This window comes from Lates calcarifer, linkage group LG7_1, assembly GCF_001640805.2.
Source record: "Lates calcarifer isolate ASB-BC8 linkage group LG7_1, TLL_Latcal_v3, whole genome shotgun sequence".
Classification (NCBI taxonomy): Eukaryota; Metazoa; Chordata; class Actinopteri; family Centropomidae; genus Lates; species Lates calcarifer.
Window position 1 is genome coordinate 7,120,340 of NC_066839.1, and position 15,179 is coordinate 7,135,518.

The 15,179-nt window shown below is 37.5% G+C and overlaps 1 protein-coding gene across 1 annotated transcript; it reads right to left on the minus strand.

Annotated features, from left to right (window-relative positions):
* Nucleotides 1-365: 365 nt before the first annotated feature.
* Nucleotides 366-14,916, minus strand: LOC108873495 (interleukin-31 receptor subunit alpha). The gene is made up of 16 exons (XM_018661700.2): nucleotides 13,942-14,916; nucleotides 9,001-9,270; nucleotides 8,775-8,898; nucleotides 8,502-8,668; nucleotides 8,276-8,388; nucleotides 7,470-7,493; nucleotides 6,705-6,849; nucleotides 5,808-5,890; nucleotides 5,426-5,642; nucleotides 5,113-5,277; nucleotides 3,796-3,897; nucleotides 3,561-3,704; nucleotides 3,319-3,459; nucleotides 2,350-2,434; nucleotides 2,100-2,181; nucleotides 366-1,337 (listed from the first exon to the last, which is right to left on the minus strand). Exons 1-16 carry the CDS (start codon nucleotides 14,000-14,002, stop codon nucleotides 918-920), a joined length of 2,343 nt encoding a protein of 780 aa, XP_018517216.1. The 5' UTR covers nucleotides 14,003-14,916; the 3' UTR covers nucleotides 366-917.
* Nucleotides 14,917-15,179: the final 263 nt, after the last annotated feature.

A 15,179-nucleotide genomic window follows, 5' to 3' on the forward strand; every position in this document is an offset into this window, starting at 1 on the left:
TACACGAGAAAAGACGCAAAAGAGAAAATAAGAAAAAAAGGGGGGGGGGGTGTACTATGGTTCACTATGGTTTTTTTTTTTTTTTTTTTTTTTTTTTTTTTTTTTACAAAATTCATTCCAGGTTTCATGTTTCATAAGTGTGTTGTTGTGTGCCAGTTAAGAGATCTAAGGCTATTTCTGCTGATATAAAATTTGTGATCATTAGATTATGACTGTGAAGAAACTGAACTTTTGTAGCCATTCTTACCCCAATTCCCAATTTATAAATAAAAAACATTAATGCTACTCTGTTAAGTAGCTTACATATAGTCCATACCATTGTTACCCGTTGCCATTTGGTAAGAAAAACTGCAATGAGCCACAGCTTTAAAGTCTCAAGCATGTTTACTACTTTTTTAACAAGTGAAGATATCAATGATAACAAACAGGAAACAACAGATAATCTTACAATACATATCTAATATTATGATGTTTACAACAAAATAGCAGTCCCCCTGTTTAGATTTGCATGCTGTCATAACACAATTGAAGGGGGTTGTTATATAATACAAACAGTACATTTGTTACATTATTCCAGCCTTATCTTGGCAGCAGTGTGAACACAAAGTTAAAAGATATTTTTTGTTTACAGTGATAAATATTATCAACATTCTGGTATAGATGTTGTCAGTGCTGAACAAAAATTACATCAGGTATATACATGAGGTTGACTCAATAAAGCGGCTACCACACATTTTCTATCCATAAATATTGCATGTTTGCATCAACAAAGACAGAAAGTAAGTAAGTGTTGATATATAATTACAGAGTGCCAAGAAACACACCACAATGAGAGTCTTTGGAAAGCTTTAATCAGATCTGACATACTTACACATGTTGACGCCTGGAATGTTGTTATGGTTGTGTTTCAGTTGCTCTCATCGGCCCTGACCTTGCTCAAACATGCTCAGAGTGACGTAAACAGTCATCGGTGCCGTCTTTTCTTGCTGTTTTACTGGAACACGCGGACATAGCTTACTTGTCCTTGACGCAGGAGTTTCCACAGAACTCTGACTTCGATATGGGCTGAATGGGCCGTCCCCCGAGGACAGTAACGCTGTAGATTCTCCAGGAGAACTCAGGTGCAGCGTCTCTATAAGTTCAGTTGGTTTCTCATTCTGCACGTCTGGTGTGAGAACTAGGGCTGGGTCTGTGTATTGCTCAGTCTGGTCACTGGCTGGGTTACCACTACAGCTTGTATCTGGCAGTGGAGAGGGCATTCTCTGAGTTTCCTCTGGGTAAACCATGTCACAGGGGCTCTCAGATGGGTTATTGACTGCCTGGGAGGGTGGCGTCCTCTGTGCAAGTATCCAAACATTAACACATAGACACACAGAGAAAAGAAGAAGAAAAAGGTGTAAGGTGTTGCCTTTTGAAATCTTCAAATAATTCTTCTTTTGTTTGTTTTGTTTTTTGTTTTCAGGAGATAAAACCTAGGATACAGAATCATGATATCAAAGATTTCATCATGAGACATCACTGATCAACCACAGAAAAGTGACCAATGAAAGGCAAAATAATGCAGTTTACATGCATATTATTATTATTATATTATAGCAAATGACATGGGGTCGTTAGATTACATGATTAAAACACTTAACAGACATATTTATTCAGGCTGATTCCAGTATGTTTTAGACTCAATATATTTACAATTTCAAAACTACTACTTCTACCTCTGACAGTGGGGAGAAGGCTTTTAATCTAAATGCTGTAGATCTGCATGTTGATAAATACAATTTAGCAGATTATTTTCTCAATTAAACAATCAATTGTTTGTTTGTTTTTTGTAAAGTATCAGAAAAAGTGAAATACTGCATGTGCATTATTATTTATCAGAGCCCAAGAAGAAATGTTTGAATTGCTTGCTTTGCTAAAACAATAGTCAAAAAATAAAAGATATTCAGTTTCAGCTATGACTTTACTTTTTTAATGTGAGGTCAAAATCCCCTCAGGGGAATCTCCTGACTAAGAAGCCAAGAATTTAATCATTTCCCTCCCTCAGCCACTTTAATATAGCTGTTATTCATTCCCTCTATTTCCTTCTTCACTGCATTCACCTCTTGATGACCTGGCGATGGCCACAACGCCACAGAGCTGAGGCCTGGGTTAGGCAACGGCTTCTCCCTGAACTTCTTCCATCTGAAAAGCAGATTAATAAACATTATTAGAAGACAAGTTTTAAGAATTTGTGGTCATACAGTTAATCACACTGTGACCATGACATCTCATACAAAGTGCCTTTTATTTTTGATGCCATGAAAATGTCATTGGTTCAGTGTTTTAATTGACTGAAAGATGGAAACTTACTGAACAGCACAGCATAATCCAAGAGATAACACGAGAATTATAATGATGGTTCCAGAGACACCAAGTGCTGTGATAAGCCTTGGATCTATCAGAGAAAAAAAAATGTTACACAGTAGTTTGTTGATTCATTTCCTCAGAGCTTTATGAAATGCAAGCAGGGTATTACCTACTGTATAAAACCCTCAATATATTGTTTGAATGAGTAGTATGAGTAATAATGTGGTTATGTTAGTGGTATGGATTTATTACCCTTGTAGTCAATAATCAGCTCCATATTTTATTTTTTATTCTCAGATTAAAGTCTCATTTCGTTTTGGAAAATAACATCTCTTCATCAAACTTATTTGTGATGTCATTCTGGTTTTCCAACCACAAACAAATATCTAGACATAGAAAAGCTCTGTCTGCTGTTGTTCTGCTCTACTCCCTTACTTTTCCCAGAACTCATAGGACTAAAACTCAGCTATCCAGTAGTCTATTTGATTGTTTTGACTCCTAGATATTCTCGCAGTTCAAAGAGGGCTTCAAACGACTTGTGACTACAGCCACAAAGTATCTTAACACTGATGACCAGAGCAGAATTGATGCAACTGTTGGTATTGTGGCTAATCCTCTAGTTCTGCGTTGCAGTTTTTTTAGGTGAACAGACATGTTTGCAAGCCTCCAAGCTGTTGTTTGAAGAAGTGCTGCATGCTCCTCTACCCTCCTCTACCAGGACAGCACAATACTCTCAGCTGGTGGAGCACTCTTGTTCAGGATCATGTTAAAATCTCAACACTTTCACTGTTGTGTTGTACAAGTCTTGTAAAGGTACAAGCCTTGGCCTGTGTGAGTCTTATTGTTAACTTTGCCAAAGTCAGCCGAGGAAATATGCAAATTTATGAAAGCTGAAGCTGTAGTCCTAGAATTAGGGATGAGTAACATTTATTCTGAAACCAGATATCCCCGATGCCCTTACAGAATACTTACCAAATCTTTTGGTTTTAAAGAGCCTCTCTCTGCTTTTGGTGGTTCCAGTGAGAGCTGTGGCCATGACGTAAACACTGTATCGGGTGTCTGGTTTCAGATCTTGTAAAAGGATGTCCTGCTTTGAATGATCTACAGTAACATCTATAAAAAGACCGCCACAGAAATATCACAAATGCATTGTTAAAGGAAAAAGATTTCTTCAACCCACGTGCAAATTTCATACAAGTCTGTGTAAGACTTACTGAGCACTGGACTACCCTCAATACTGCAGAGGACTGTGTAGTTGATGACAGCACCACTGCATTCCTCCTGTGACTCTGTACTCCAGCTCACATAGGCACTTTTGTCGTAAGGTCGAACATCGACGAAAGTGACGTTCCCTGGATCTGTAGAGACCATATTTTCAAAATTAGACTGGTAAAACATGAAAAATAAACATTTTTTTAGAATCATAAAAAAGTCTATAGAATGACGTACCTCCAACTCTGGAGCAGATCTGAAGGGCTTGCATGCCATGACCTGTCTTGTCATTGAAAAGGGGAGTTACTGTGATATTGTATGGCTTCTTATCCAAGAGGTCTGCAAGAAAAGGAAGAAAATCTCTTACAGTGAAGTGGTGAGTGATTGTTAAACACATTATAGCCATTTATATCTCTCTACTACTGGTTCTACTGAGCTTCTCGGCTATGCTATAGATGGCGGACAGTCAGTCCACCACTTTGGTTCAGACTAAAACATTCCAAGAATTATCAAATGGATTGCCGTGGAATTTTGAACTGACATTCATGTTCCCCAGATGACAATGCCTATTGAATTTGGTGACTGACTTTCCATTAAGCGCCATCATCAGGGTCCAAATTTTAATTTGTCCCATACTTACATTCCCATCAGCTTCAGTTGTATTTTGTGTTAAGTACCAAGTAGCAACTGCTAGTATGACAGCACACTAGACTACTATGGTGTTCATGGTAAACACAATACCACTACACATTAGCATTATTCACTATGTGTTAGCATTTAAGTGAAAGCACTGCTGTTTTAAAATATAGCCTGATACAGCTGCTAGCATGGCTGTAGTCTCTTGTTCTTGTCCCTCTATTTAAGTAGAAGTACCAATACAGCAATATAAAAACACATCATTACAAGTACAGGTCCTTCATTCAGATTCCTATGCAAGTAAAGAAGTGTCATCGACAATAGTAATTAATTAATAGTAATGCATCAATGCATAAAAAGTATTTTACTGTTGTAACTGGTTAAGGTGGAGGTGGTTTTAACTACTTTGAGTAACTAGGAACTAATGCTGTAAAATAAATGTAGTGGAGGAAAATGTACATAAAAGGAAACACTTAGGTGAAGTATAAGTCCATCAAATTGTACTCAATTCTTTCTTCGACTGCCCCTTTTGGAATAGTCAAGCAAGAAAGCAAGACAATAGACTGTAGCAAATGTAATCTCTGTGAGGAATGAGTCACAGTTCTTGAAAACTCCACATTTTTACATGACAAGATGTTTCTGGCAAATGCATTACAGGGCAGCTTTTAAAGGTCTTTTCCCACCGGTGCATCCATTATTCGCCACGCCTGGACAATTAAAAACAAGGCATGATGTGGTTTTCAGACAAGTTCAGTTATAGCCTGTAAGTCAGCCATGGATTTGATGATGGTGACTCAGTAGTCATCAACAAGGCTTGTTCATTCCATGTTTTCATGTTAGCACCCACAAAGTGTTTATTCAATCTTAATCTCTCTATCTAACATCCTGGTACCATTTCATGTCTGCTGTCTAACCTACCAGACAGTGTTGTATTTGTGTATTTGCTCTCCTTCCAATAATATTGATTTCCATTGTGGGTCCAGTCGATCATGTAACCTCTGACAGGCTGAACAGGAGCCTTCCAGCTGACCAGAATAACACCTTCAGCGGTTGCAGTCTGGAGTTCAGTAACATGGGGGAGGCCTGTCAAGTGATATCAAGTGAAAACAAGCAATCTGATTGATATCAGATCTCTGACATGCATTAGGGCAAAGCATTCTTCCATTAAAATGATACAAGACAATCCATAATTTGTTACTCATTAAAAAAAATCAATATCATTAAAACTCACTCTCTCCAACGGCTGGAACGTAAACAGAGTCCTCAGCAAGCGGGGTTTCATTATGGAGGACTGTAAGATTTATTCTGTGTGCATCTTGGTTCATATCAACAACACAATTTGATTTGCTGCATGAAGTATCTGTATAGTTGACTCCAGTCATGTGCTCCTTGTAGGGAATCCTTTTGATACTGTAGATGAATGTGTCTTGGCATGTTGCAGGAATCTCCTGTGTAGACAGTTTGAAGCACTTAAGCTCAAGAGGCAATGCAATGAGCAAGTCTCTTAGGAAATGTAGGTTGTCAAGTTGATAAATTCAATAATGAGTCAGGAAATGAAGGAAGTGAATTTCAAAAATATGCTATGTAAAGGCAGCACTTAGAGGCCTCCTTACCATCCAAATGGCATGGACTTTTCTAACTCCATTTTTCTCCTTTTCTGCAATCTTTCTCCACAGACGCAGCTTGATATCACTCTCTGTTGAAATGTGTTCAAAACAGTCACACTGGGATACACATACAGACTAAGCAGTTTTGGTTTGAACTAAAGCGAGAAAGCTGAGGCCACCACCATGGTTCAACAGTTTTCTTAGCGAGGGTAACCGCTGCCAACAATTATGGGATAATATTACTTTTAGTCATGGCCTGCTTGTGGTTTTCTAGCATTCTACTAAGAATTTGGGTTACACATGATTATGTGACTCAAAAACCATCTTGTAAATGACTCATTCTCACCTCAGTGAAAACTGTGACTATTAATTACCTACAATTATCTGGTTACATTGTGCAGTGTGTTTGTCACACACATACTTAACTTAAGACTTTATAAAAATCACATTCATGTCCTAACCTGCCACTTGCATGTGCCAGATTTCAGAAGCTCACGCTAATCTTTATTCCGCACTCAGAACCAGAGATAATGTTTCTGAATTTCCATCTTCCACAGTCTCTACACAAAATATTGCAAATAGATATTTTTGGTTTGTATATTTCGGGCAAAATAAATGTTAATTTAAATAAACTATCTTTATAAATGACCTTTATTTATTTGTTAGGATCTCTATTTGCCAGCACCATAGTGACAGCAAGGTTTCCTTTATGACAGACTGCTCCAAATGTCAGTGAATCACATTTAAACTCTAGTTCACAAATTATCAGAGACGTTATCACTAATTTCACTTCAGCGTTCTGAGTGGTTTTACATGGTGACGTAAATCATTTTCAACGGCTGGATAATAACAGGTCCAGATCTTAGATAGTGGTGTTCAGTTTTGAGCAAATACTGTTCTTACTGTTTAGTTTGGTCAGAACCGTCTTCTCTTGGCTCCAGTCGCTCCAGGGGGCCTTGTTTAACGCACAGCGAGCTGTAATTTTATAGGTACTGCAGGATTCCACTGTTATGTTGACACTGCTGTTTGGAATCTCTTTGAGTCCCTCCTAGAGAAAAAAGGAAAGGAAGCATCTCAGTTTGAAGCATTTTTCAAATTCTGAGGAACCTCTGGGACTGAAGAACTGATATTGCATCATGCTCCAAGATACAAATATACTATGGGACACTTGGACATTTTGGGGTTTGAAAATGGCCACAGCCAAAATCAAAAACAGATGTGCTAGGTTTTACGCCTTTTTTATTCTGTTTGGAGCAATAAAGATAAACAAACAAAGGTATTCTGCCAGAAGCAGCTGGTTTTTAGTTAAAATATGCCGTTGCATAACCACCACCGTCACGGTTCCGTAGCAGTTACAGTTTAACTGATACTGGCTGTTTAAATCCACCATTTTGACAAATATGTGACTGAGAAAATATTGACAGGCAACTTTCATCCTATAGTAATTCAGTGAATATTGTTTGTAATTTGAAATATTAGTTTTTTGTCATTAATTTAGCGAAAACAACCTGGCTATTACAGACTACAAGTGATTTGAGGGTATAATGCCTTGCTAATGCTGTGTTTTATTTTAACTGGTAAACAACTTTCAAGTCAACATCTCCATGTAACCAACTTGGTGGTTGTGCTTGAAAACATTAATTCTGCCAGGGAAAATGTGTTTCTTACCTCTGAAGTTCCATCACTGACAACCTGGAAAAGGCATATAAAAATAGCATCAATTAGCAATGAGAGGTATGTGAACAACAATTCAGTCTGAATCAAAAACAGCTATCCTAGCTTTCAAATGTTTTATTATCATCCATCTCACTGACAGAAATGTTCTGCCAGCAGAGGTTGGTTTATACTAGAACATTATGTTGCAACTATGTTGTTAAATCTGTGATGAAGCAGATGTTGACTGGCATCTTTTATCGATTCTGAAAATGTCTTTGTTGGACATCTGTGGGTACTCAACTTCTGATAGCTATTTTATGACTGAAGATTGTAATTTGAAATATTTTTTTCTGTGATCAGGTTAGTGCTCATCAAGCCAGCCATTAAACCACACTCATGCCAGATTGCTACAACAAGAGGTTAAGTGGAAAAACATGCTCACGACACCTTTTTTGTCTGACACTGGAAAGAAAACGAGCTATACACTATTTATTTGCATCAGGTTTCACTTGTTAACAAACTGCTACATATGTAACACAAAAGAGAAAGCGAATTTGGGATATTTTTTGGCCCATAACTAATTTGATTTAAACTAAAACCAAAGCTCAGCTGCAAACAACTGTAGGGTGATCAGTTCTTATAATCAGCGACTGGATATGACCACGAGGCTAGCAGTGGGCATTGAGGAGCATCATGGATGTGTGAATGTTCCCTGATTTGTGATTACTACCATTGAAATGGAGTTTTATTCTGTTTTCACAGTTTCATCATTGCTTCAAGTAACTACTGCCGTCTTCAGGGATAAAAGAAGAACATACCTTACTGTATTTGACTTGGCAGCGATACTCCCTTTGGGCAACCGGTCGTTCCCACTTAACCAACAGATGATCAGACAAGACAGCTATGTTTAGCTTTGGAGGGCCAATTTTCACTGAGGGGATATAATCATGGCAGCACATTAAAGTGCAGAAATGCAAAATGTTATAACACAAAAAATATTAAGAAATAAATATGTCTTCACAAAATTTATCTCATGTTACTTACATATGTCATAATAGTCAAACTCCACATGGCTGGAGGAAACTTCCCAAGCAGCAGTTTTAGCTCTCACTGTAATATTGATGTTTTTGCTGGTGTATATTTTAAGAGCATCTATATCTATTGAAGTCCTTTCAGTTTCATGCGACGTGCATTCTGCCGCCTGGCAAACACTGAAAGAAATATATGTTTAATATTGAGTATGTAAATCAACAAGTAAAAATAAATATTCCAACAACAACAATTCTTACACAAATGAAAGAAAATATGACCACCCACAGTACAGTGTAGTTTATTTCCAGTGATGAATTAATCCGATGCTCCCAGCTGCATGTTAACCTTTCTGGTACACCTTCATTCTGAGATACATAATAAAATCTGCATGATATTTTGCTGGGTTTTGCTGTGAAAACAAAGCAAACAGCCAGTTATCATATACAGCGTTTCATTTTATTGCAGGTATCAACAACCAGAGTGTCAGAATATAAGTAGCAATGATTCTTACAGTAGGTTCTAATGGTGGTGCCTCCAAGGACGTGCTGAGTTTCTGCGCTATGGCACTGTAATGTAGCACTGTGGCGAGTGAAGTTCTTCAGTGACAATACTGTGTGTGAGGAGTTGGTCGCGTTTGACAGCCCTTCGTTGATGGGCCTGTTGTTCAGTGTCCAGAAGATTTTGCCACGGACACATGAAGTCTGGCACACTACCTGGGCATCAGATCCCACTTCAATGTACTGATCTTTAGGGGTAACATTGCAGGTGTTCACATTCTGGCCTGGAGGACATAATAACATTATTCAACATTTCAAAATGTACACAGAGTTCTGCAGTGTTTCCTAATGATGTAACAAACTATTATATTAAAGGGATAGGTTAGCATTTTAAGAAATACGTTTATTTACTTCCTTCCTGAGAGTTTGATGAGAAGATGTGGCATTTATGCAGCTGGAGCTAGCAGATTAGCTCAGTTTAGCATGAAATCTGGAAAAAGGATGAAACAGCTAGCCTGGCTCTGTCCAACAAGAACAAAATCAACCAACATGTACCCCTTAAATTAACCAGAAAATTACATCTCATTCGTCATTCCTATACTTTGGTTTTATGTACTGATGTTGTGTTAATGTCTGTTTCTTTGTCAAAAGGAAACAGCAGGTTTCAAGTCCTACGCTACGCTAAGACAACCTGCTGCTGGCTGTAGCCTCATATTTACCCTTACAGACATGAGAGCGTTAATAGAGAGAAAGTTAATAAGCATATTCCCCAAAATGCTGAACTATCCCTTTATACCACACACTTCATAAGATTAACTGAAGGACTGGTGATTCACAGTTAACAAGACAATTGCACTCTCCACAATCTTGGTGCTGAAAACTTTTTCTTCAAAAGATTTATATTTAAATAGTATATACATAAAATATAAGATTTCTTTTTTTCATATTTTAGCCACAAACTGCTCAGTACATCACAAGTCTTTACTCCAAACAACATCAAACAAGCCCATCAGGTGTGTTAGGGAGGCAACACTTTCCAGCAGATTGTATCTCTGTGGTTCACTGCTGGCATCACCCCCTTCAGCAAAATATTAGGCCTTTTTTCACCACAGGCATACTGATTAGTCATAATTACTAATAACAAGCCTTGAAACATAGCCTGGACCTTCTATGCACCTGCAGCACATCTATTACCATTACTAATATCTGAGTCAATAAATAATTCAGGACCTGTGCTTCATCATCAGTGAAAAAAAGGTTTCACTTAAACTTTAGTAAATACAAGCATCAATTTAACCCAAAATCACTTTTTGAGATAAACCAGCTCACTGACATTACCAATTCTTTGCTCTTAATCCATCCTGCATAATAGTCATTGCTAAGCTTTGATACCAAGACCTTAATATTATTATGTCTTTTGATAATTTTAGCACCATGGTTTGTCCTGGGGATGCACCGATCCCAAACATTGGATCAGTATCGCCCGCCGAAGCAGATCTTACAAACTTGATTGGTCCATATTAAATACAGTATATTTGTCAATATTATAAAAGTTTCTGTTTCAGCCATCAGTTGCATTCATGCAGTTACAAGAAGCTGTTGATTCAGTTTATAAGCCACAGCAACCACTGGCCCATAAAATATTCCTGGGAAAAAGAGCACAGGTGTCAGACCAGTACTAGCTACTAGCAGATATTCTGAGTTTAAGTCTAACTTTAGACAGAGGAAATCTGGCAGCTGTGAAATCTCTGAATCATCACCCACATCTCAGATTTGTTCAGTGAATTTCTCTCTCTCTCTGACTTCAAAGCTGCTGGATTCTGAAGACTGCTTCTTCCCCTGACTTGTGTAAATCATTAGAGCTATTAAGAAAGTCTCAGAGGGAATGTGATGTACTGGTGTTATTTTCCTCACATGCTCTCAGACTCAGCTGAGATGCCTGCCAATTGTGGTATTAGAACTGATCCTCCAACAATACAGTGGTAAAAAAAAAAAAAAAAAGAAAAAATCTAATATCCTAATCTACATGTTGGCCAATTTTAATCTAACAAGGAATTGTTGTTCCAGTTGCTGCTTCACATGTAGTTGTAGGTGGAAAGCTTTCCATTTGACATCATCTTACAGGAAGACTACTGTTTCATTAAAAGTACATTAGGACCACAAGAGATTTTATCATAGCTCCAACAGTATGGAAAGGCCATTAGAGAACTATATTGTTTTCACCAGAACAGAAATATAGGATCCAAATAGTAGCCACTCTCACACTACAAAGGCCATGCACTAGCTACAACATTATGGATTTTTAATACATTTGTAAAAACTTCAAAAAACATGTTTTCACTTTGTAATTGTGGATTACGCTAATTTGATCCAACACAATAAACCACGCAAAAAGTGAAGGAGACTGGAAACTTTCTAAAGCCACTGTATGTCATTTCTGGGAATTACAAAATTACAACAAATTAAAAATCGTTTTTATTATGGTACAGACAGCAGAATCATTTTTCATCCAGAAGAGGAGTCTCTGTAGATTCTTAAAATACTATCAGACAACCTTCTCTGTGTTTCTAAACCTTGTTAAACCTTGATATTTATTTGTCAGGAAACCATGGCTTTGCTTTCAGTTTCTTGGAAATGAGTACACCTTTCCTGGAATTGCACAGTCACAACATTGCAGTGTGAATAGTGTGATTGCAAACACTCTAAGGGACTGCATTTAAATGTCTGCTCATGGAATATCTCGATGACAAAGACCAAATAAATTACACGTTGGGACAAGTTTGATAGAACTTTGCTTCACCCATATCCAACAGCATTTTCAAATTCATTCATCTCAATAGACTTTGCGTGTGCAAACCTAATCAGCGCACAATGATTACTGGGCCAAATTACAGTAATAACTGTACAAAAATATGAACAATATTGTTCCACATCTGGTTTGTAGCAGGGTTCTGTTTTCATTTATGTATAATCCCTGAAACTAAGAGTGGGTATGAACTGCTGGGTTTTCATTTGCTTAGAATGAGGCCATCATATCTACATAGGAAACGGGTCCCCACCAGTTTTCGATGCCATGTTTCTACAGTAGCCCAGTACAGACAAACAAAACACTGGCTCTGGAGAGGGCCTTTCGCATTTTTATGTCACCTGAAGAGCACTGTCGGTTTTCCTACATGCTTGGAAAGGGTCGAGTGATGGGAAGGGTATTCAGTTGGGTGCAATCTGCAACCTCATCACTAGATGCCACTAAATCTTACAGACTGGTCCTTTAAGATATGTGGCAGGAACACAATAAACAATAAACAGAATAAACAGGCTTTGATTTAGCCAATGCAATTTGTACTTTTTTTTTTGTTTGTTTATCGCATACTCAATGAACATAGGCCAGCATTTTGAAAACGATTTTTACTCAAGTACTGATTTTAAGTACTTATACTTCTGTACATCCATTTTAAGCTACTTTATACCTATACACTGCTATTCCAGAGGTAAATATTCTACTTTTTATCTAACCATATTTGTAAGTTACTAGTTACTTTTTAGAGTAGGATTTTACAAAAAATAGCTTGTAATGAGTTTATGATATAAAATTGTTAAAGATTAAAAAAGTGGTTGACAAACTTTTTGGTCTGTGATTTAAATATATTTCTAATGTTTGTGAGTCATTGGCAGCACCACTGAAGACATTTTCCCTCATCTCATATGGTTTCATTTATGTGGTTTGAGGGCCAAAGAGGTCAAAGTTTGCTTATTTCACAACAAACAAAGATTAGATAAATGACTGCCTCTTTGGAAGGACCTGGCCCCAACCTTGGGAAGCACTGGATGATACTATCTGACTGTGTATAAAGTTGTGTTTAAAGTCTGTGTATAAAAACTAGTAGTAAAATGCTGCTTACAGCAAGACAAGACAAGCCACAGGATTTTCCACCAGCCAGTAAGTAATGCCGTTTGAAGAAGGCTTCAGTTCATTTGCGATCAAAAGTCCATATCAATGTAAAATTCAGAGGAAAGGTTTGTTTGCAACTAGAGAACAGCTTCCAGCATGTGTGGTCATAGAACTAGAGTTAGAGCTACTTGGGTTCATGTGTAGTTGATCCCCAAAAACCAACTTACAAACAGATGAAACCGGTCCAACAACCACAAAGAACAAAATTTAATCCTTCTCTAAGTTGTCAACAGCGATTTCGTCATTTTCTTCCTGAGTATAATTGGTCTCATGGACAATATTTACAATAATTTCATCATGGACACAGTGGATTTAAAACTACCACCTGACCCATCACCTTAATTTTACTATCAGATACTCAGCCATTGTGTCTAAGGAGCCCACTAATTGTCTAAATGGTGCAATCACTTTAGGTCTGTGGAGTTTTACTTTGGATGAAAATGACTTGTGAAAACCTCTGCAGCAAAAGTTGTCATCCAGCATGTAAAAGGATTGTTGTACTGCTTTTTGGCAATCAGGAGAGCCATCAGACGCCCAGATGTTTCGCTATACTCTTTTGAGTGTTTCAAAACTTAAGTGCTTTATGAATGTTACAGCACAACCAGTAGATACTACTTTTTGTTCACATGTGGTAGTAGTTTTTTATATAACAATAAGTACTGTATGTAAGAAACACACCTGTGTTTACATGAGAGCAAGAAATACTATATTTAAAATTCTTGCAAGTATTTTAAATATAAATTGAAAACTGCAATGTGTTAATCTAAGTAATATCTTGTTAGATAAAAAATATCACCTAACAAGTAAAGTAGTATAGAGTTTTATACATTTTTAAATACCGGTTCCATATTTACTATTCCATATCAAGCACTGCCAACATTATGATATGAAACCAAAACAAAACATGCATTTCCCAGAAATCCAACAAGCATATGGCCTCTGCATTTACTTTACCTCTGTGCGTTACCTACTACAATAAATATCAAATATTTCAAGTGTTACTTACCCTTACACATCGGAGAGGAGAGGATCACAACCAGAATAAATGTGACTGGAAATGGATACATGCCTTTTATCCTATTACCACACCTCGAAGAAATCGCCTTTTAAAATACGATGAAAATACGATGACAAGACACGTTAAACAAAAGTATTAAAAATGGCCTTTACGCTGCTGTTATGACAGACTGTGCCCTACACTGCACCGCATTTCCCTACCAACCCTGTATATTAGCTGTCGTGTAACGGGAACTAAAGCAAACCCTGAAATAAACGGGAGGTATTACTCAACTGGAGACACAGCGAGCAAAGAGGAAGTGAAGTAACTTGTCGACTGTTTCTAAGACTTTTACACTTTGTTTGTCTCTTGTCCTGGGGCAATGTCTGAGCAGTGAGTTAGGATTATAAGTTATGAATGATTATGAATCACACGCGAGAAGCAGACAACAAATCCTAATTGCCTGGGGCGTATTTGATTGCACCATAATTGATTCATAAATGAAATACTGTAAATTAAAACTAGACTGCTTTAACGCAGATAAATGGGAATATGGTAAATATTACAAACAATTCTGCAGAGTATGTTCCAGTACTGCGATATGACAGCAACAGAAGATAACTGATGTCACTGTCAACAATAAGAGATTATTTGCTCCACCGAAAATTAACCGGCAATGCAAATATCAACAGTTCTCTGGTTTCAGCTTCTTAAATGTAAGATATGATACTTTCTCTCCTCATATAGTGAACAGAACATCTTTGGGTTTTGGACAGACGATTGGTTAGTTGGTAACGTTAGACTGTGGAATCTGCAACAGACATTTTTCACCATTCTTATTATTGCACATTATATAGACCAAACAATTAATCATGAGAATAATTGCCAGATTAAATGATAATGAAAAACATCTCGAACTCAGAACCATCACTGGTGAAATGCAAACACAGTTTGAGTATGAATAACTCACGCCACATTCATGGTAAGAGCCCCCCCCCCCAACCATGGAGTCACCTGTTATAAGAACAGGTCAACAGGTCAGTTACAGTATACTGAACCCTGGGTTTATCTATGCTACAATAAAAAGGCTGCAGGGGAAATCTGCTCTAGCCACTTATCACCTATAAGGATCCTCATCAGCTGACACCTCAATGTTAGTCTTCATGAGGTCCTCTCAGTTTACAGTTTCCATTCCACCTGACCAGGGGTCATTAGAGAAGAATGAAAACTCATATTTCATATTTAAA

Bases quoted from the DNA above. Each gene is read 5' to 3' on its own strand.
- LOC108873495 (XM_018661700.2), bottom strand. From the start codon at position 14,002: ATGTATCCATTTCCAGTCACATTTATTCTGGTTGTGATCCTCTCCTCT. The intron at 6,850-7,469 runs GTAAGAAACACA...TTTTTTCTCTAG, and splicing joins TCAGTGATGGAACTTCAGAG to GAGGGACTCAAAGAGATTCC. The intron at 2,182-2,349 runs GTAAGTTTCCAT...TCTGCTTTTCAG, and splicing joins GGATTATGCTGTGCTGTTCA to ATGGAAGAAGTTCAGGGAGA.